The 21,521-nt window shown below is 38.9% G+C and overlaps 1 protein-coding gene across 2 annotated transcripts in view; it reads left to right on the forward strand.

Moving 5' to 3' along the window:
• Window positions 1-21,521, forward strand: part of LOC103026874 (CUB and sushi domain-containing protein 1) — a 602,854-nt gene that overhangs the window by 537,271 nt on the left and 44,062 nt on the right. For both annotated transcript variants that reach the window (XM_049481560.1, XM_049481561.1), the window contains exons 47-54: window positions 728-916; window positions 2,485-2,631; window positions 4,595-4,783; window positions 8,116-8,301; window positions 9,686-9,880; window positions 14,000-14,173; window positions 17,953-18,126; window positions 19,409-19,582. In XM_049481560.1, the coding sequence (XP_049337517.1) occupies window positions 728-916; window positions 2,485-2,631; window positions 4,595-4,783; window positions 8,116-8,301; window positions 9,686-9,880; window positions 14,000-14,173; window positions 17,953-18,126; window positions 19,409-19,582 (1,428 nt within the window). The remainder of the gene's footprint in view (window positions 1-727; window positions 917-2,484; window positions 2,632-4,594; window positions 4,784-8,115; window positions 8,302-9,685; window positions 9,881-13,999; window positions 14,174-17,952; window positions 18,127-19,408; window positions 19,583-21,521) is intronic.

Below are 21,521 nucleotides of genomic sequence, written 5' to 3' on the forward strand. Positions count from 1 at the left end.
TGGTGCTGAAGTTGCTCACATCGTTTTTTTTTAAAGAGAACTGTATAGCATGTTTTAACTATGGTAGATATATATTTTTTGGGCATGCCCTTAATAAGCGGTTTACTGTTTCATTCATGTGTGTGTGATTGTGTAGTTGGGAAAACATGAGTAGCTTGAGCTACTGTTGTAGAACGCCGTGTTATCTCTCTTATGTGAGTGTCTTCTACCATCTTCAGGATGTAACCTAAATGTAATCAGGTATTATATACTTTACAGTATTGTACTGAAAGCCTCTTTAAAGTGTTTAATGCCTTTTGGGCCCATATCATACGAGTAGTGCAGCATATAAAGCCTCTCTAAGTGCACAAAGCTGCTAATGTGTTCTCCAGAGGTTTCAGTAGTAAAACCTAACAGTTTGATGTGTCTGCAGTTGTTGTGCCACAAGCAAACAAGTTTTCTCTCCCTTTGTTTCCACCTCCCTTTGTGCCCTTGAGACACATTAAGTAACACTTTCTTTATTTTCTCTTTCATCGACTCAGGACTCGCTCCTCTGGAACACAACAGGCGAAACATGTGAAAACCAAAGTTTTAAACCTCACTCCAGAGGCTCTGCTTAGTTCAGCAAACTCAAAGTCTAGCTTCTTCTGGGTGCATCGTTCTTTGAGTTCTTTGAGTTAGTCTGATCAGTGTAGCTCTTTACAAATCCCAATTTTACAAATTCCTGTTTGTCTTTCTGTCCCGACAGCTCAGTGTCCCGCAAACGAAGAGCATTCCACGTCCTCCGGCGTGATCCTGAGCCCAGGGTTTCCTAAAAACTACCCCAACTCCCAGACCTGTTCCTGGATCATCAAAGTGCTGCCCTCCTTCACCATCTCCATCTACGTGGAGATGTTCCAGAGCGAGAAGCAGTTTGACGAGCTGGAGATATTTGACGGTACGCTTTGAAAGATACACCTGTATGGAATTTATCTCCAAATCTAAACTAACAAATCTAAATCTAAGTGTCTAATGAACATGTCTAACAGGAGTGTGACTTGCTGATGTTGTTTTGTATTGTAATTGTTTAATGACTTTAATAATAATAATACATTAAGGTAAATTTCTTGAAGACAAACTGTTGATGCATCACTTAAATTAGTTTCATAAGTTGCATAAAGTAGTACATACTTGCTTTCTCCATTATTCAACATTTAGCCCAGATTTTTACTTAAAAGAACTAACCCTGGCCTTAATCCTAACCTCAAACCAACCCTTAATCCTAACCTCAACCTCAACCTGAAACCTAATCCTAACCTCAACCTCAACCCTTAATCTTATAGTAACATCAACCTATAACCTAAACCTCAACCCAAAATCTAATCCTAAGCATCATTCTAGCACTAATCCTCATGTTAATCTTAGTACAAATAGTTTTATAACCTCAACCCAATCCCTAATCCTAACCTCAACCGAAAACCTAATCCTATCCATCATTCTAGCACTAATCTTGATCTTAATCTCAATTTAAAAATAGTTTAAATCTCAACCCAAAACCTGATCCCATCCTCAACCTAAAACCAAACCTCAACCCAAAACTCAACCCTAAAAATCGTTCTAGCACTAATCCTAATCTTAATCTCAGTGCAAATAGTTTTTTAACCTCAGTTTTAAACCTAATCCTAACCTCAACCCAAACCCTATTCCTAATATAAACATAAAACCTAACCTTAACCCAAAACTTAATCCTAACCTGAACCTCAACCCAAAATCTGTTCCTAACCATTATTCTAGCTCTAATCATAATCTTAATCTCAATTCAGAAAATAGTCTTAATCTCAACCCAAAACCTAATCCTAACTTAAATCTCAACCCAAAATCTTTTCCTAACCATTATTCTAGCACTAATCTTAATCTCATTTCAGAAAATAATTTTAATCTCAATTTAAAACCTAATCCTAACCTAAACCTCAACCCAAAACCTAATCCTAAACATCATCCTAACATCATCCTAACATCTACTGATATTGGGACACTGAAACTCCGAACAAAGTAAAAAACAAATAAAATCGATGTTAGTTTTTAGTAAAGGTCTCTAAATGATCTCCTAAAAGTTCAGATGATGGATAAATAGTGAGCAGTGACTGAGAGTCTGATGATGGTACAGAATATATACAGAACTCAACCTCCAGGCTTTTATGTTTGGGATGGTCTTGTTATCCACTATGCTCGCTATCCGACTAATGTCATTAGTCGTTTCAGAGGAATGAAAACTACTACCCCCGGTGATGTCCATCAGAGCATAATGGTGCTGTAAACATCGGGCTGATGAATGTTCCCATTTAATGGCAGGCAGTGTATTAGCAGCTGATGTATTGTGCAGCGCTGGTAAACTTATTTCTTCTGACCTTTTGCTTCTTCAGCCGAGTCTGTAGGAACTCTGTTCTGTCACTCCCTGGTAAAGAGTAAGTCTTGCTTAAAATATTCTGCTCTGTTTTGTTGAGGCTGTCTTGCTTTGTTTTTCAGGGCCATCTGGGCAAAGTCCCTTGCTGGTGGCTCTTAGTGGAAACCACTCAACGCAACTGAACTTCACCAGCAAGACCAACCAGCTTTACCTCAGATGGTCAACCGACCATGCCACCAACAAGAGGGGGTTTAAAATACGCTACACAGGTTTGTGCCTCTTCTTTCTCATTTTTATTTTCCAGAAGAAGAAAAAAAAAACATCCAGCAGAAGCTGTACCTTTCGGAATATATATATATATATATATTTTTTAGATCTGTCTCATTTTTAAGTTTTGTTTTGAGTCTGGTTGCTTCAGTTATGTTATCCTAACTGCCTCAACCTCAACCCAAAACCTAATCCTAACCCCACCCACATCCCAAAACCTAATCCTTATATCACCCTCTACCTCAACCCAAACACTATCCTAACCATCATTCTAGCATTGATCCTAATCTTAATCTCAATCAAAAAATAGTTTTAACCTCAACCCGAAACCTAATCCTAATATCAACTCAAAACCTAATCCTAACCACAACCCAAACACTATCCTAAATATCATTCTAGCATTGATCCTAATTCTAATTTTAACCTCAACCCAAAACCTAATCCTAATCTCAACCCAGAACCTAATTTTAACTGCACCCTCAACCCAAAACCTAATCCTAATCTCAACCCAAAACCTAATTTTTTACCCAAACCTCAACCCAAAACCTAACCTAATCCTAATCTCAACCCAAAACATACCTTTAACCCCAACCTCAACCCACAACCTAATGCTAACGCCACCCTCAATCCAAAAACTAATCCTAAACATCATACTAGTACTGATCTCAATCTTAATCTTAATCTTAATAATAGTTTTATCCTCAACTCAGAGCCTAATCCTAAACTAATCTTAATCCAAAACATATTTTAGAGCTCTAATTTTTCATCCTGTCATCCTATCCACCACCACAACCCAAAACCTAATCTTAACCACAACTCAAAAAATAATCCTAACCTCAACCCAAAAAATAATCCTAATCTCAACCCAAAAAATAATCTTCAACCTCAACCCAAAAATTAATCCTAACCTCAACCTCAACCCCAAAATTTATTCTAACTGCCACCACAACCCAAAACCTAATTCTAACCTCAACCTTAACTCAAAAATTAATCCTAAACTCAACCCCAACCTAAAACCTAATCCTAGCACTGATATTAATCTTAATCTCAATCCAAATAATACTTTTATCCTCAGTTCAGAACCTAATACTAACCTCACTCTCAACCTCAACCTCAACCCAAAAGCCATGTTTAAACTCTTATTTTTGAGTTTTGTTTTGAGTCTGGATTCCTGCGGTTGCTGCGGTTGCTGTGGTTACTGTGGTTGCTGAGATTGCTGTGGTTGCTGTGGTTGCTATGGTTGCTGTTTGTTGCACAACAGAATGGTCTGGTATTGGAACATAGCCGGAACGTGAGATACCAGCAGTAGAAACATATTCTGTTTTTCTGCCGTTGTGTCAGGCTGGATTACTTCCTAAGCTTCAGGCCTCCGAGGCTCTTGCTTTGGATACAATTTGGGTCAAAGAGGGAGAGGAAGTCCCAGTTTTTGAGTTAGTCCTCATTAGACCAGGACCAGACATGTTGTACCTTCAGGGAGGAGTTGCATGGGCCTGACATAATGGAGGTCAAAGATTCTGTAATGAATTTCGCCGGATAGCCGCCTCACCCCGTGCCTCAAACCGACATTTTCACCATTGGCCAAGCTTGATGTATAGTGAACGAAGCCCCGGTGGCTATGATTATTCTCCATCTCGCTTCCTCCTGTCTCTTCTGTCAGGATGTTGTGAGCTCACATGCACAACATACACGACATACACAACATATATCACATACACAACATACCAAATGCACTTAAAATCCTTTCATTTTCCATAAAATTGACAGTGTGCTTATAATCCGGTGCAACTTATGAATAAATTCTGCCAGTCAGGTATTAATTAAGGAGCAGTAAAGCCACTCTGCTGATGTACAGCGCTATAAAGGAGTTTCAGTGAAGTTTCTCCAGCACCAATGCTATTAATAATATTTGTATTAATAATATTTGATTTTGGTTTTATGTTTTTTTTTTCTTTTGTATCACTGCAGCGGCGTATTGTAGCGTGAACAGCGTACCGAAGAACGGCGGGGTGATCAACAGGACAAGAGAGCGGCCCGGCAGCAGGATCCAGTACTACTGTAATCCAGGCTACAGGCTAGTGGGGCAGCGAAACGCCACATGTAGACTCCATCCCAACGGCCTGTATCAGTGGGACACTCCGGCTCCTCTCTGTCAAGGTAAACTCATATATATATATATATATATGTGTTTATATATGTGCTCACTGATTGTTTGGCTCACTGATTTCACATTACGCCCAAAATTAACCACACCCGTGATTAATTAAGAGAATTAGCATGTGACTTTTGCACGTTTTGAGACAAGCAAGATGTGCTTTTTGAATCCTCACGATACCAAAGACACAGCGACACGCCCTAAATCAAGCTACGCAATGTGCAATAGATGTCTCGGCTAGGGCTGCAATGATTAGTCGGCATAATCGAATCGACAAAGTTAAAAAATTAAGTTACTTTTTATAGGAACTACAGACTTCATTAAAAAAAAAAAAAAGACCTTTATTTTCTTAAAGACAAACAATAATTTCAGGGAGGTTTCTCCGTGGAAAAAGTAAGAAATGAAGAAAGAAATACGTAAAAGTATCCTAGAATCTCTTGAAAATAACATCCAGCCTGTGTGAATGTTTCCTATATATATATATATATATATATATATACTATATATACTTTTTAAAATAATTTTTAGTTTAGTATAGGTATGTCAAACTATAAAAATGTACTGCAAAATTGGTTTTAGCGTCCTTACCAGTAGGAATAACAAGTGGAGGGCATGAAAAAAATAATAATAATTGCGACTAATCGACTAATCGAACAAATAATCGACAGATAAGTCGACTACAAATATAGATCCCTAAATAGAGTTCATAAACTTTTCTCTTAAAGATTCTCTTAAGTAGACAAAAATTACAGATTGTGGCTGTACAGACGCATTTTGACGTGTCGTACAGTGACAGTGCCGCTCGGCCAGGCCCGATTCCATTACATCCGTCGAGAGCATCACGAGCGTCCTTTGTCTGAATGTCACTTGAGCGTTCCGTCACGCCGAGGACCGTAATCAAATGTGTTTGATGTGTCTCGGCCTCCTTTAATTCCATTGTTCATGGTTCTCTCCACACTTCATTGGACAACTAATTTTATCGTAGCGTAGCGTCGCGTCACGTTCCCTCCGTCTGTGCTCCTTTGCTCCCTGGCCGTGGTCCTCCCACAGTCGCCACGTAGACAGTCCTCTTTGTGTGTTCATTAGGGAGGAAAGTTGCTGAGAAGAGGCAGTGCATTAGCATAAAGGCGGGAGCCGGCTGAAATTTATGCAGGGCTAATTGTTTCAGGGGACGCTTATCTGAGGACGCTTGTTTGAGGGAGTTTATTTCAGACAATTACCTGTTTAGAGATCGAAAAGAGAAGAGAGGAAACGCGGCTTACGTTGGAAGTGAAAGCGAAAGCACACGTACGCTCACAAACACATACAGTACAAAACACACACACACATATATACACACACACATATACACACACTCCCCGTCTCTTTCTCACAGCTGTTTTCTGGCTACAAGGAATTATAATGGCGGCGTTGATCCTCCCATTATCTAGTTTGGTTCCGACATGGTTGTAATCCATACGAGACTGAAGACGGTTATTATCATCAATCAACATGCAATCATGCACTGGCATGTTTGTGAGGAAATGTCATCTTTTGTTAGCAACCGGTGTGATTTCCACAACACTCTGCTGGCTGCAATCTGCAAGCTGGCTTATGCAATCACACAGTTAATCCCAAGCTTTTAGGCTGTTAAGATGCTGCCTGAGGCCTCAGTGTTTTAGGAGATTTCAATCAGTCGCCTCCCGCCAAAAAACGGCTCGCCCGCGCACCGACGGAAAACCACGTCGCCGTTTCCAACAAGGAATCTCATTACGGGTAATCATGGAGAGCTGGATGACACCTCACCGAGGACTGGAGGTTACAGCATTAATATTCCTCCCTCATCTCGGAACGAGCGGAACAGGCTGGGCTCTGCCCCGTCTGCACGGCCCAGGCAGCCAGAATGTGAGCTAATTAAGGCCAATCATTCTTTTAATGGTGGGAACAATCCAAGCAGTCAGTCTGGAGGTCAGCTCAGGGCAGGCCGGGGCTCGGGGCAGGGTTTTCCTTTCATTTTTTTCTGTGAGTGTTTTTTTTTTCTTGGTTACATTCTCCTTACAGTGACCAGTCCTTGATCCATCCTGACACAAAAGAGCTTTAATTGGTCCCGTTGCTTTTCCCCAAGTGGAGGAAACATCTGTTTGCTTGCATGTGCCTTTATTAATTTTTATTACTTACAGCCATGCTCCCAATTTATCTCACGTTAACCTATGGGGAAAAAGCGAGGAGGAGCTCTTGAGGGCTTCGTGGTCTTTCCTGTTCCTTTGACATTTCCGGTAACAACAAGAGGTGACCAAAGAGGCTGATGTTTGTGTAATGTGTTTATCAGTGTGATTTTATTAGAAGTTTTTTGTCCGGTTAACAAATTTTAGCAATCGACTCTAAACTAAAGCTAAAATGTGCTTCATTATCAGGGATTCTTGTCTTGCATACAGCTTTTGGATCTGCCCAATAGTTTTTGGGCGGGAATCATCTGGCCAAACCTAAAGTAGCCAAAATTGCCCCGTAGGAAAGTATTAAAAAGTGTCCAGATACTTTCAGAGCAAAAAAAAAATGCTCTTACGAATTTTCTCCATAGGAATGAACGGTGAGCCAACATTCTGTCTCACACACCAGCTGAAACACCATAGCAACCACTGTGGACACTATACCAACACCTTAGCAGCCACTTACAAAAAAACAACATGGCACATGTAAAAACACAACAGCGAGTGGAAATGGAGGAGCTACTGAACTACTGAAAGCCAAAAAACCCACTGGACCTCCTGTTTTTTCAATTGCAATATTTTTCACAGACGTCCGCCTGAGAAGCTAATCCCATCCGGATAGGGCTATAGAAAACATATTAAAGTTAAAGTAAACAGACCTGTAGAAAAATATTACATATTGCACCTTTAACCTTACAGACGGATTTTCAATCCAAAATCGCACCTTGTGTTCTCAGCTTAATTACTGAGGAATTCCTTCACACATAAACATGATGTAATGTAATGAACTGTGATCATCAATATTCTTATGCTTTTAACTCATAAACACTCTAGTGTTTAACCATTTTTGAAAATATATCTTAAGTGTGAATATATTTAAAGTCTATACATTCAAAAATAAGTAAAAACAAAAAAAGAAAACAGGTGCTTGGTAAAATTTTGAGCAAAACATGATCAGTTCCAGGAAAATACAACAATTCTGCTTCCTTTTTACATTTTAACTGATTATATTTTTGAGCAGCCGTATGGCTCTTCTGGAGTAAAAGAGATCAGAGCATGTGTCTGTCTGATATAATTACTGTGTTATAACACCTGAAATAGGACATGACAAAAACGGCTCTATATAATGTGTTTGTGTCGTGTTGCAGCTATCTCATGCGGTGTTCCGGACAGCCCGGCCAACGGCTCCTTCCACGGGCTGCAGTACACCGTGGGCAGCAATGTCCAGTACCAGTGTGACGAGGGCTACCAGCCGGAGAGCGCCGCCCTGCTGTCTGCTGTCTGCCTGGAGGACGGTACCTGGAGCAACGCTGCCCGTCCTACTCAATGCTTACGTAAGCCCCTCCCATCTTTTCCTATATTTTCCGTTTCCATGCCAACATCACGCTGAAATATCCACTGCGGCCTTCACCCTCTGTTAGCTCATACCTCCTCTGAGGAGGATGTAGGGCAGGTAATTGGCCAAATGAACGATAATGGCTCAATTTTTTTTTTTTATCACAGTTTGGCACTGAAACGAGACGAATTCTGTGACATGGCATGTTCCCAACCCCTCCCGCCTCCCCCTTTCCCTTCCTGTATCCTGACCTGAATTACCACTGTCCCTAAAGCAGACTGGGCTAATATATGCCCACAGAGCCTGCAGAGTATTATGGCTGCATATTATGCGTCCCCAGGTCAGCATCTGAGAGAGGTTCATTAAAACTGATGCAACTTAGAGTCGCATGGAAAAGTGGCGACACTCAGGCGGACATGTTTTTCTTGAAAATCACACCTCTAGGATACATGTAGATTACTAAAAAACAAACCTGACACTCAGAGCAGCCTATACCTTTAAATATTTTTTGATCGAGACACAAAGAAAACTATATACAAAAGTTTAAAACTTTTAGTCTAAATAAATAAAAATGTTTAGTGCAAAACTAAACTACTTAGTAAAAAAATAAAAATAAAAGCTATATAAACTAGTGCGCACACCATACCTAGCTTTAGTTTGAGTAAAGCAGGTAGTTTCACACTTTTTCACTTTTTTGTACGGTCTTGAAAAACCTGGAAAAGTCATGGAATTTGAAAATAGCAATTTCCAGGCTTGGATAAGTTTTGGAAAATAAAAATTCCCAGACAGTTTTGAAAAAGTCATGAAACTTTGGTCTACAAATCTTTGCGTTTCTGTTTATCTATTTTGAGCTAACTAAATACATCAGCTCAGAGTTCATTCAATAATTTAGCTCTACACAGTGGAGCTCTCAGGTTCTGACACATTTTAGTATTAAAAATTGTGTTTCAGATTCATTTTATGCTTACTATAATCAGTTTCGATTGTAATTTTAGTTGATTTTTGGTTTTATTGTCTATTTCTGCACTGTTTTTAAAATGGTATGGGCATGAAAATTTGCCTTGAAGGCATAGAAAAGTCATGAAAAAGTCATGGAAATTTATTTGTTAAAAAGTGTATGAACCCTGTTGAAGCATTAAAGGTAAATAAAATTGGTCGGGGAAGGAGATCTCACTTTTTTTAGGTGTTTAATCTATGTCATCACTATTTTTTAGAAAGAGTAAGTTCCGCCCTTTCTAACCATATATGGATTATGTTTATGTGTGAAAGAATTCCTGAGTAATTAAGCTGAGAACACAAGGTGAGATTTTGGAGGGAAAATCCGTCCGTAGGGTTCTAAGGGCTTTTTTATATTCATGCTTTCTTGGCTTTGTTTCCCACAGCGGTTCAGTGCCCCAACATCGAGAGCATGCTCTCAGAGCACATGGTGTGGCGTCTAATCTCAGGCTCTCTGAATGAGCTGGGGGCTCAGGTAATGCTAAGCTGCACTCCTGGTTACTACCTGGGGGGGCGGAGGACTATCAAGTGCTTACCCAACGCAACCTGGGGGGGACTGGAAGAGAAGTCGAGCTGCAAGAGTAAGTCTGCACTCATTTCTAACACACACACACCCATATATATATATATATATATGCACATGTAAAAGCTTTTTTTATACCTCCTTACAATGTTGTGTATATATATAGACACAGTATATATATATATATATATATATATATATATATATATATATATATATATATATGTACATACACAATACAGAGTTTGGGAAAATAAGTACAGTATTTAAGACCTATTTGAAGTCTGCCAATGACCATCTGGATGATCCAAAGCTTTTTGGTATCAACTCCACTCTCCGTGTTTGGAGGAAGCAGACAAATAAGTACACTCCCAAGACCTCCATCCCAACTGTGAAGCATGGTGGTGGAAACATCATATATATTTTTTTTTTTTTGGAAAGAGGACAGGGCAACTAAAACCTATTGGAGGATGGATGGAGTCATGTATCGCAAGATTTTGGCCAACAACCTCCTTCTTTCTTTTAGTAAGAGCTCTGAAGATGGGTCGTGGCTGGGTCTTCCAGCATAACAATGACCCTGAAATACACAGCCAAAGCCAGGACGAGGAGTAAGGACTAAGGAGCGGCTCCTTAATAAGCGTAAAAGAAATTCTCCGGACTTACTGTAAAGCCAATAGAAAATCTTTGGAGTGAGCTAAAACTCAAAACCCAATTTCCCAGCAACAGCCAATCTGTATGGAGGTTTAGGCCAAAATCTTTGTTGCAGTGTTTGGGCAAAAACACTGGGCAAAAAAATCATACAATGCCATTTTCTTTTAAATACATAAATATATTGTATTGTATTGTAGGTTACTCCAGTCTTTCTCTGGTTTTCCATTACACAGAAATACAATATAAAAATATACAAAAGCCAGACACCAAAGAAAACGTCCCTTTGCTTGACTAATTTCCCCGTTAAAGCTCTTGACGTTTTTCAGGAGTAGATTTCTTTTGGGCTAATTACCGAGCCTGGTCCATTGTGTGTTTATGAATCGAATTCATTATGATTCTTAATATGTTGGAAATCCGGAGCCTCTCTATATCTCTTTATTTCTGCACTGATCCAGGCCTAATCCCCAGGATTTGCTGTGCAGGCGTAAGACCGGGGGGCCGGCGCCGCCCGAACAGGCTCCTCCAATCAGGCTCCTGTTTCCTGCTCTGAGTAAACACCGCTGCGATGATTAAGCTGTCAGCTGGAATGTGCTTTATCTAATTAGGGGTCAGGGAGTGAATGTAAATATTGTAATCAGAGAAAGCTCTAGTTCTGTAATGTGTTTACCCACCAGGATGAGTATGATGGGAAATCAGACATTTTTCCTGTGATACTGGAGATCTTTTGGACATCTTGATCCCTTTCACTTCATATTTGACAAAACCTTTAATGGGAGTGTAAAAAAATGGTATAATATCCACTCGTCATCTACAGAGGAAGAAGAAGGATGAGAACAACCTCAAACTGTGAAGCATGGGGGTGGAAACATTATCTTTTGGGAGGATAGGACGACTGCACCATATTGAAGGGAGGATGGGTGGGATCATGTATCACAAGATTTTGGCCAGCAACCTCCTTCTCTCATTAAGAGCATTGAAGATGGTTCGTGGCTGGGTCTTCCAGCATGACAATGACCCTGAAAAACACAACCACAGCCAGGACAAGGAGTTGGATGGGAAACCAGACACTTTCCTGTGATACTGGTGATCTTCTGGACATCTTTCTCCCTTTAATGTTTGACAAAACCTTTAATGGGAGTGTAAAAATATACTGTATATATACAGTATTTGAACATACACAATACAGTGGGGAAAATAAGTATTTGATACGTATATAAGGCCTATTTGAAGTTCAACAATGACCATCTGGATGATCCAGAGCTTTTTGGTATCAACTCCACTCACCGTCTACAGAGGAAGAAGAAAGATGAGTTCAACCTCAATAACTTTATCCTAACTGTGAAGCATGGGGGTGGAAACATCACACTTTGGAGCTGCTTTTCTGCAAACAGGACAGAATGACTATACCCCCTATTAAAGGGAGGATGGGTGGGATCATGTATCACAAGATTTTGGCCAACAACCTCCTTCTCTCAGTAAGAGCTCTGAAGATGGTTCATGGCTGGGTCTTCCAGCATGACAATGACCCTGAAATACACAACCACAGCCAGGGCAAGGAGTTGGACGGGAAACAAGACACTTTCCTGTGATCCTGGGAATCTTCTGAACATTTTTTTTAATCTGGATTATCCAATGATTTATTCCTTTGTTTTGTTATTTTTAGTGGTGTTCTGTTCCCCTGTTTTTATATTTACATCATTTTGAGCTTTTTAACATTTTTAATGTATGAAAGTGGCTATAGAAATAAAGTTTATTATTATTATTATTATTATTATTATTATTATTTTATTTTATTTTATTTTATTATTATTATTATTATTATTATTATTATTATTATTATTATTATTAATGTGAATTGGTGTTGGGCAGAGCGGCGTGTTGCTGCTATCCGCTGCTGCAGAGTTCAGCTAGAGTTCATATGAACAGGAGCTGCTGATTCACCTGCTTCAAACGTGATCCGACTGCAGAGCACACACTTACACAGTTAACACTTTATTCACTGCTGAAAAAAAATGGAAAAGTTTATATTTCCTGACCATTTACAGCTGCTTGCAAAAGTATTCATACCCCTTGGACTTTTTCACACATTTTCTCACTATTTTTCTCACAATTTTATTAAGATTTTAAGTTAAGACCAACGCAAAGTAGCACATCATTAGAAGTGAAAATAACAAAAATGATTAATCCTTTCAAAAACTTTAATCAAATAATAATCTAAGGAAAAAGTGAGGCGTACAAAAGAATTTAACCCCACTATATCAATACTTAGTAGAGCCACCTTTCCATGCAAGTACAGCTGCAGTTTTTTTGGGGTTGTTTTGTCTCTACCAGCTTTGATCATCTAGTCTGTTTTTGAACAGCAGTTTTCATGTCTCTCCACAGATGATCAGTGGGATCTAGGTCTTCTAGGACTTCTAAATCATTCCGCTGTAGCTCTGGCTGTATGTTTAGGGTCATCGTCTTGCTGGAAGGTTGATTCTCCTTCCCAGTCTCAAGTCTTTTACAGCCTCCAACAGTAGTTTGCAGTTTTCTTCTAGGACTGTCTTGTATTTTTCCCCATTTATCTTCTCATCAACTCATCAACCAGCTTTCCAAACTCTGTCCCTGCTGAAGAAAAGCATCCCCATGGCATGATGCTGCCACCACCATGTTTCACAGTGGATGGATGGATCATGTTTTCACCACATATAGTGCTTTGCATTTAGGCCAAAAAAAAAAAGGTTAACTTTGGTCTCAACTGATCGCAGCAACCTCTTTCCACATGTTTGGTGTGTCTTTTTTATATATATATATATATATATATATATATATATATATATATATATATATATATATATATATATAACTTAACCCTGCTTTAAACTTCTTCTCCATAACTTGATCTGTCTGGTGAGTTTCTTTCTTGGGTACCACTTTAAAATAAGACTACCTTTATAACGGGTTTATAAATGGTTTACAATTAGTTTATTAATGGTTACTAATTAGGTTGTAAATGCCTTAAAATCATTAATAATCAGTTATAACACATACGTAGAAAGGGCAACAATATAGATGGCTGTGGGTTCACTATTTGGCAAACAACAGGTCATTGTTGCCCTTTCTACATATGTGTTATAACTGATTATTAATGATTTTTAAGGCATTTACAACCTAATTAGTAACTATTAATGAACTAATTGTAAACCATTTATAAACCCTTTATAAAGGTAGTCTTATTTTAAAGTGGTACCGAAAAAAGGAGCCTAAAGTCATTTTCATTCCACTTCACTTTTAATGATGTGCTACTTTGTGTTGCTAAATCTAAAGCTAAATCACTTAAAATCTCAATAGAACACATTAAAGTTTGTAGTTTACGGTGACAAAATGTGAAAAACGTTTAAGGGGTATGAATACTTTTGCAAGTCAGGGCAATATATCATGATAAATGGTGGATTTGCTTCTTTCAAGTCTTCTAACAGCCTTCCATCACACCCATTGTCTTCTCCAGGTATAGATATAGATGTTTTGTGCTCTGTGTCGTTTGCAGTTATCTCCTGTGGCGAGTTGCCTTCACCGCCCAACGGCAAGAAGATGGGCACTTTAACCACCTTCGGAGCTACAGCTATCTTCATGTGCAACACGGGCTACACCTTAGTGGGTTCTCACGTGAGAGAGTGTCAAGCCAACGGCCTCTGGAGCGGAGTCGACACTAAATGCCTGGGTAAGGAAAAGAAAACAAAAAAAAACAACTTCTTCAGGCTTTAAAATGCACATTCAGAGAGGAATAAAACATCAGGGGTGTCCTACAACCATGACGGGATGGATCAGGGGCTTAAAGATCCCTCAATATTTCAGCAAGGGGTGTGTGTAGCTAAAATTCAGTGTATGAGGCATTTGTTGCATTTTATATTCGAACAGTTGCAAATGCAACAGCTCGTATTTGTAGTTTTATTCTGTGTATTGTAAAATAAAACAGGTCTAATGTACTGTACATCTACAGTATCTCCTCCTAAGCTATCTATGACCGCTAAGGTTAGTTAGATGTTTTCTTTTTCAGTGTTACCTAACCCAAATAAGTTCACACTCCAATCACAGCTGCTTAGTGGTTAGCATGTTCACTTTCTAGCGCTGGGGTCTTGGGTTCAAGTACCTACCTGGGTGGAGTTTCCACGTTCTCCCCATGTCTGTGTGGGTTGCCTTCGCTTTTCACAATCCGAAAACATGTAGATCAGGTAAATTAGATATTCTCAATTACTCAGTGCCGGATGCTTCAGTCCTCCAGGTGGACGGTGGTTTCCGATTGAGAGTATGCTGTGTTTGGCTACCGCTTCACACCGATGTGTGTGGAATGTAATTGTAAGCGTCCTTGAGTGGCACAAAGCTGCTATATAAGTGTAATTGTAAGTAGGTAAGCTGTAGAGATAAATTTAGAGTTAGCCGAAGGTTCTTTCACACCTTGAACTGTTTAGCTTAGCCTAGAAGGTGTGAAAGAGACAAAATTTGGTCCCACAAAAGCGTTGGTCTGGATCAACTGATTCATGGTCCTGCTCATAGGCAGTATATACAATACTGGTTTAGGATTTAGAACTTACTTATTTAGGTCTAGTGAGTAACTCAAAATGTTACAAAATTTAATCAAATAAAATGAAATTTTAGTATTGTTATATACAAAAAAAGATTTATAAAGCAAAATACACATTGGTTAACAGCTTTTTCAGCTGGTAAGTAGCAGTAGATAAAAACTGAGCTTTTGGGCAAAACTGCTACAGGAAGACGTCTGACTGACCCACATGGAAACAGCAGCTTTAACTTTTAGCTCAGCTTAACATGATTGGATTAAGTCTCAGTTTAGAAGTGAAGAGAAGAATTAGATAAGATGAGAAACTCAGCACTGCTAATGCACTGTTCTAAAACTTTTAACCGGTAGTGTATATTATATATGTATATATGTATTAGTTGCATGTACCCTGAGAACTGTACATTTTGTTAATATTGATGTCTTAAGTAATGTAAATTGTTTGATTATTTTTTGTTATCGCACTATAAGAACATCTGATTATATATATATATATATAATCTGCCAAGACCAGATGTAATAGGGAAACAACTGGGTCACTGAAAGGAATATAGCCCTGTCCATTATCACCACTCCTTGCTACCATATATGACGGCGGTGAGAGAATGCACATTGTCCAAACAGACGCACTGATGCAGGCGGCAAGAGCCCCAAGGCATAACTGTACATCAGGGTTGCATAACAGCTGCATGCACCACAGTGTAAAAAAAGCGATCTAGTAAAAAATATGTCCGTTTCACCCCTTACACCTTACAGTATACCTGTGCAGTGCCCAAGCTGAGGAGAGTACGTAATCGATAAAACACGATGAAAGTGTGCAACGAAGCCCAGCTGCCGAAAATAAATGTCCTGTATGGAATTGCTCCTAAAGAAATCCTAGAAAGCATCTGCTCGCTGGGTTGAGTGTGCCCTGAGTCGCAACAGGACTGAAGGCCTTTAACCTCATAAGCGAGACCAATCGCTTCCACCATCCAGAGGGATGAGTTCTGAGATGAGAAGATGAGTCGCGTGACCCTCTGGGATGGGCAGCGCAAGACATGAAGAGCTGATTGGTTTCCCTGAAGCTCTTGGTAGCTTCACTCTGGGTGGATACGTAAAAGCACAGAGTGGCCAAAGGTAAAGCAACCTTTGCTCCCCGTTCCAGAAAAATGGAATTGTGCGAAAGGCCTTCATCTCTCGAGCAGTGTAGGGATAGGAAATGGCATTGAGCTTTGGCGTTAATCCCAGGTAAAGAAGGAGTAAAGTGACCTTCATGTCATACAAGAAGGGTGCACCAATAATTAGTGCACCCTCAATAGAGAGAATCTTAATTTCTTCAATGTCCAACAGCTCAAGTTGCAACTGCAAGAGGGTTTATAGGATGGATCCATGAAGAGATACCACGATAAAACCAAAAAACGAAGGAAAAGGAATTGTTGGTCACAAAAAAAAAAAAAAAAAAAAAAAAAACGTTTTAGAGTGGGATTTTGTTCGTTTTTATTTTTATTTTTTTTTATTGGTTTATGGTTAGTTTTCCACTATTATTTTTCAACTTTGGTTAATTTTTAGTTTGGTACATATTTTGAGCACAAAAACTGTCTCTCACACTGTGTGAAGATTTCTTGACGAAGAACCAAAAGTAATTCTTTGAAATTTCTAAAATAGCTAAAATAAACTCTCTTTACATTGACTTTTTTTTTTTTCATTAAAAGAGTTAAGAAGCTGGTGTGGAGATACATGTTTAATTGGCCTTGAAAATTGGCAAGAAAAAGGGATAAAAATTTGAAATGAATATTTTTTTTTGTTTAGATTTTGAACACACAAGCTGTCTTTTATACTGTGCAGAGATTTCTTGATGACAGACTGAAATAAGTTATTTGAAATATATTGGAGAAGGTGAGACTAAAGGTCTAATACTTTTAGAACATTTTTTTTAGCTACAGTTTAAGTTTTATTTATTTTAACTTATTCCCCTTCAATTAGTTTAAGCTTTAGATCGGGTTTGCTCATTTTTAATTTTTAGCTTTTTTTTTAGTAGTTAGTTTTCTACAATTATTTTCCACTTTTGTTCATTTTTTTTTCTCTTAAACCGTGCCAATATTTTCTGACAAAGGCCTGAAAGAAATTCTTTTTAAAAAATGAGCTGAAATAAACTCTTTTTACACTGACTTTCATTGAAAGTTAAAGTCCTGTATGTAAGTTGTAAAGTTGTTTTGAGGGGAAGGCTGTGTAAAAGTGGCCAATATACTTCTTTTTGTATGTATGTTCAGTGTTTTGTTTGTACAGTCCCCAGAGAATGCTTAATATAGAGATGAATCTAAAGTTTGGGACACTGTTTAGAGTATTAGATCTGTTGCTTGTGTTTTTTTAGCTCCTAATCGAACAGTAAAAAGGTGCAATTCAACGTTTTTTGGGCTGTGTATCTATAAGCTGTGCCTTTTTGAAGATCTCTGGCAATATGTGAAAAGTTTGCCACAAACGCTTGGCTTTGCAAACAGCAGATTGTGGCTCTGAGTGATTTATTATTAGACCGTGAGCGCCGTAAGACACAGCAGACATCTAACGCACCGTCTGCAGTGTGTAATCCGCCGCCCTCTCCTCCCGCTCGGCAGAGTCACGGAGGCTATAAACACACTGGAATCCCTAAGCAAGCAGAGCGAGGCGGATGAACTGAAATGCATGGCTGTTAGAAGAGCTCACTCCCTGACCCTTAGCTGCATTACCCGCTGCTTCACCAAACAGCACCGACGACGTTTCATCAAAATGTCAACCACAGAAAACAGGGCCGCTGTCTTCCTCGGCCAGACGCCGGTTAACACGGCTCTCGGCCAAACGCCGTCTCAGATCACATTATCTCATCACGTACTGCTCATGTTTCCTGCAGACTGCCGTTAATGATGCAGGCTTGTAACTCCACTCTGTGTTTCTGGTTATTTTTGTCCTAGCCGGCCACTGCGACTCGCCCGATCCCATCACTAACGGCCACATCAGCGGCGACGGCTCCAGCTACAGAGATACGGTGGTGTATCAGTGCAACCTGGGATTTCGCCTCATCGGAACCTCGGTGCGCATCTGCCAGCAGGACCACAGGTGGTCGGGCCAGGCTCCTGTCTGTGTCCGTAAGTGTCTTCCAGCTTTAATAATAACCTTCTGCTTTCCTTTCCCTTTGTGAAAAAGTTCTGTACACTGAAAAAAAAAAAAAAATATGCGTAAAATTTACTTTAAAAAAGTTTCGCAACTTTCTGTATTTGCTTTTTCTTTTTTTTTAAGTAAATTTAATTTCATGTAAATTTAAGGAACTTCAACTCTGTTTCAAGACTAAAATAGAGTTAAAATAGAGAGTAAATAAGTGAACTGAACTTCACTCAAACTTTACTTAATTTCTGCATACAATATTACCTAATTACAATTACTAAATGTGTCAAATATTGTTATATATATATATATATAATTTTAGTTAAAGCACACATTCAAATATTTACATAATCTCAAAGATTTATTTTTAGTAAACTAAAAAGAATGTATCACATGCCGTCCGTGTGTTGAGACAGTGTAATATGTGTGTTTAAACTAAAATATTTACATTTCAGGAATATATTATATTATATTATATTATGTATCATAAATTATTTGAGTAATATTGTATAAATTAAGTAATTGTAATTAAGTAATATTGTACACAGAAATTAAGTAAAGTTTACTAAAAGAAAGGATTGACTGAAGTTCAGTTCACTTAAAAATACTTTTTTTTAAGTAAACTTAATTTAATGTAAATGTAAGTAACTTCAACTCAGTTTCAAGACTTAAATAGAGTTACATAGAGTAAATAAGTGAACTGAACTTCAGTCAATCCTTTCTTTTAGTAAATTCTACTTATATATTATAGTATATTATAATATAATATAGTTCCTGAAATGTAAATTATTTTTAGTTAAAACACACATATCTCAAACACACATGTCTCAACACATGGATGGCTTGCAATACCTTCTTTTTAGTATACTAAATATTATACTAATATAATACTTAATAGTATACTAATATTATCTGAAATAAAATTTACGTACAAAAAGCAAATGCAGAAAGTTGCAATTTATTTATTTTTTTTTAGTAAATTTAATGTATCTTTTTTTGTCAGTGAAGGAAGTCCAGGCCTGTGGTGTAATTATGGACTGATGAGAAAAAGATGAAAAACCTTTACCAATGTGATGGAAAGGCTAGAATCCAAATATTTTTAGTTCACAGCAGAAATAATGGGATAGGGATTAACCTCAGTGTTACAATACTTTTGGAGGGGACTGTATAGTTGAAACTACATTTGCATGCAAAATCAGTGCTCATCATTGCTTTAAAACCATTGCACAACCATCACTGTCTCGTCTTCTTTCACTTCTTTTACAGCCATTACCTGCGGGCATCCTGGAAACCCCTCCAACGGGCGAACGAATGGCAGCGAGTTCAATCTGAACGACGTGGTGAACTTCACATGCAGCTCGGGCTACGTCCTGCACGGCACGTCTCGGGCTCAGTGCCGCATGAACGGCCAGTGGAGCAATCCTCTGCCTGTTTGCAAGGGTAAGAAGCTTCTGCACACGCAACTTCTGAACCAACCACTGAGCCCCCCAAGGGCTTTTCCAGGACTCTGAACACGCCCGAGATGAAAACAACGTCTGATTACCTCCGTAGCTTCCAAAGAGGGGTTGATTGGCAGGGCGCGGTGCATGCGATCAGTCCCAAGCTGCAGTCGAATGACAATAAGCAACGCTTCTGTAATGTTCCCGTAATTTCCTTTAATTCTCGGCGAGGACAGACATGTTGGTTGAAATTTAAACGCACCCGCGACCAGCGTTCTGACACGAATCAGAATTAATGGCGTGCATCTTGACGTAAAAGTTAATTACAACCGATGGGTGCATACGAGATTATAGATGGTCGTCAGATGGAGTTGAGCCATAACAGCGAACAGGGATGTATCTGCCTACCTGCCGGGGCGAGATATGCCCAGCTCTGCTTTAAAACTCTGTAGAACCAGCGCCGAGCGTTCCCAGGTACGCACTTCACAGCACTCGTCTCGTAAAAACAAAACATCATCCAGGGACTGAAGCCTCGCCTGTAGCTTTTTTAGTCTGAAGTGTGTCTTACTTTCTAGATGAAAGGGTTGACATTCGCGTTTGGCAACAACTCTTTGGCACTGCCGCACACATGCTCCAACCCATTCCTGGATTTAGTCCAGAGAGAAATGTGTTAATTTGAATTAATTTCGAAATAATATTCGTCGCTGTCATTCCTATTAAACATTTCCCCCTTTTTCGCCTTTTTCTGCTTTGCAGAGAGTCACATTCAGAGCTGAGATTCTCCATTAGATAAGTGATAAGTGCCAATTATTATAGAGGATGCAAGTCCTCAGGATCTCTCAGCTTGCCATCAGCTGCCAGAGCCCTGAGAGAGAGAGAGAGCACAGTTGGTCTGTCTTGCTCTCTCTCTGGGTGGGTATAGTACAGTAGATGGTGCTCTTCTTTCCCCTCATCACTCCTAGGGTGATGTAGATCAATCAGCTTAAGGCAGTGCATCTGTGAGCTGATGTATCAGAACCGCGTCGCTGCGCTTTCCTCCTCCAAGCGTTAGCGCTGTGATGTGATGCAACTCGGCAATGCTACAGCTATCAGCAGTTGGAGCATCACTATTGATGAGGGATATACAGCTACAGAGTAGCAGCTGAAGATGTAGGATGATCAGCCAAATAAATTGGGAGACAAATGAGAGAAAATTAGAAATAAAATTATAAAAAAAGAGCCAATTATAGCGGATATTTGCCACCCTTGATTTTGTAATATTATCATTATCATTTTTTTCTCATATCTATAATATGATATATATTTATTATATTGCTAGTTTCTTTATTTGACTTTAAAACATTCAACTAAATATCCATTAAATGCAACTAAATTCTTATGTAAATAAAAATGTTTATCTGTTGAATGTAACCAAAGATTCAAGGATTCAAAGATTCAAAGAGTTTATTGTCATATGTACAGTACAGAAACGGGTTTCAGTGTACAATGAAATTCTTTCTTTGCTCTTCGCCAAGAATGCCAAATAGAAGATAGAAAAAGTGCAAAAAAATACAATAAGGTTATAAATATTAAACTAATTGTCAAAGACATAAAAAAATAAAGGTTACTTAAGCAAAGAAATGTATAAAAAAAGTGCAAGTGCGAAATAATGCAGTTATGGACATTAACTATATATATTAAAAAAAGATTAACAGTAAAGTGACGGCTGCAATGTAAACATGTTGAAGTAAAGTGCAGGGTTATTCCTGAGTTGTATTCAAGAGTCTGATCGCAGGGTTATACCTGAGGTGTGTTTAGAGTCTGAAGGCAGGGTCATTCCTTAGGTGTGTTCAAGAGTCTGATGGCCGTGGGGAAGAAACTGTTCTTTAACCTGGTGGTCTTGCATTTTACACTTCTGTACCTCCGGCCTGAGGGCAGAAGTGTGAACAGTCCATGCTGGG

Source organism: Astyanax mexicanus, chromosome 7 (assembly GCF_023375975.1).
Source record: "Astyanax mexicanus isolate ESR-SI-001 chromosome 7, AstMex3_surface, whole genome shotgun sequence".
NCBI lineage: Eukaryota > Metazoa > Chordata > Actinopteri > Characiformes > Acestrorhamphidae > Astyanax > Astyanax mexicanus.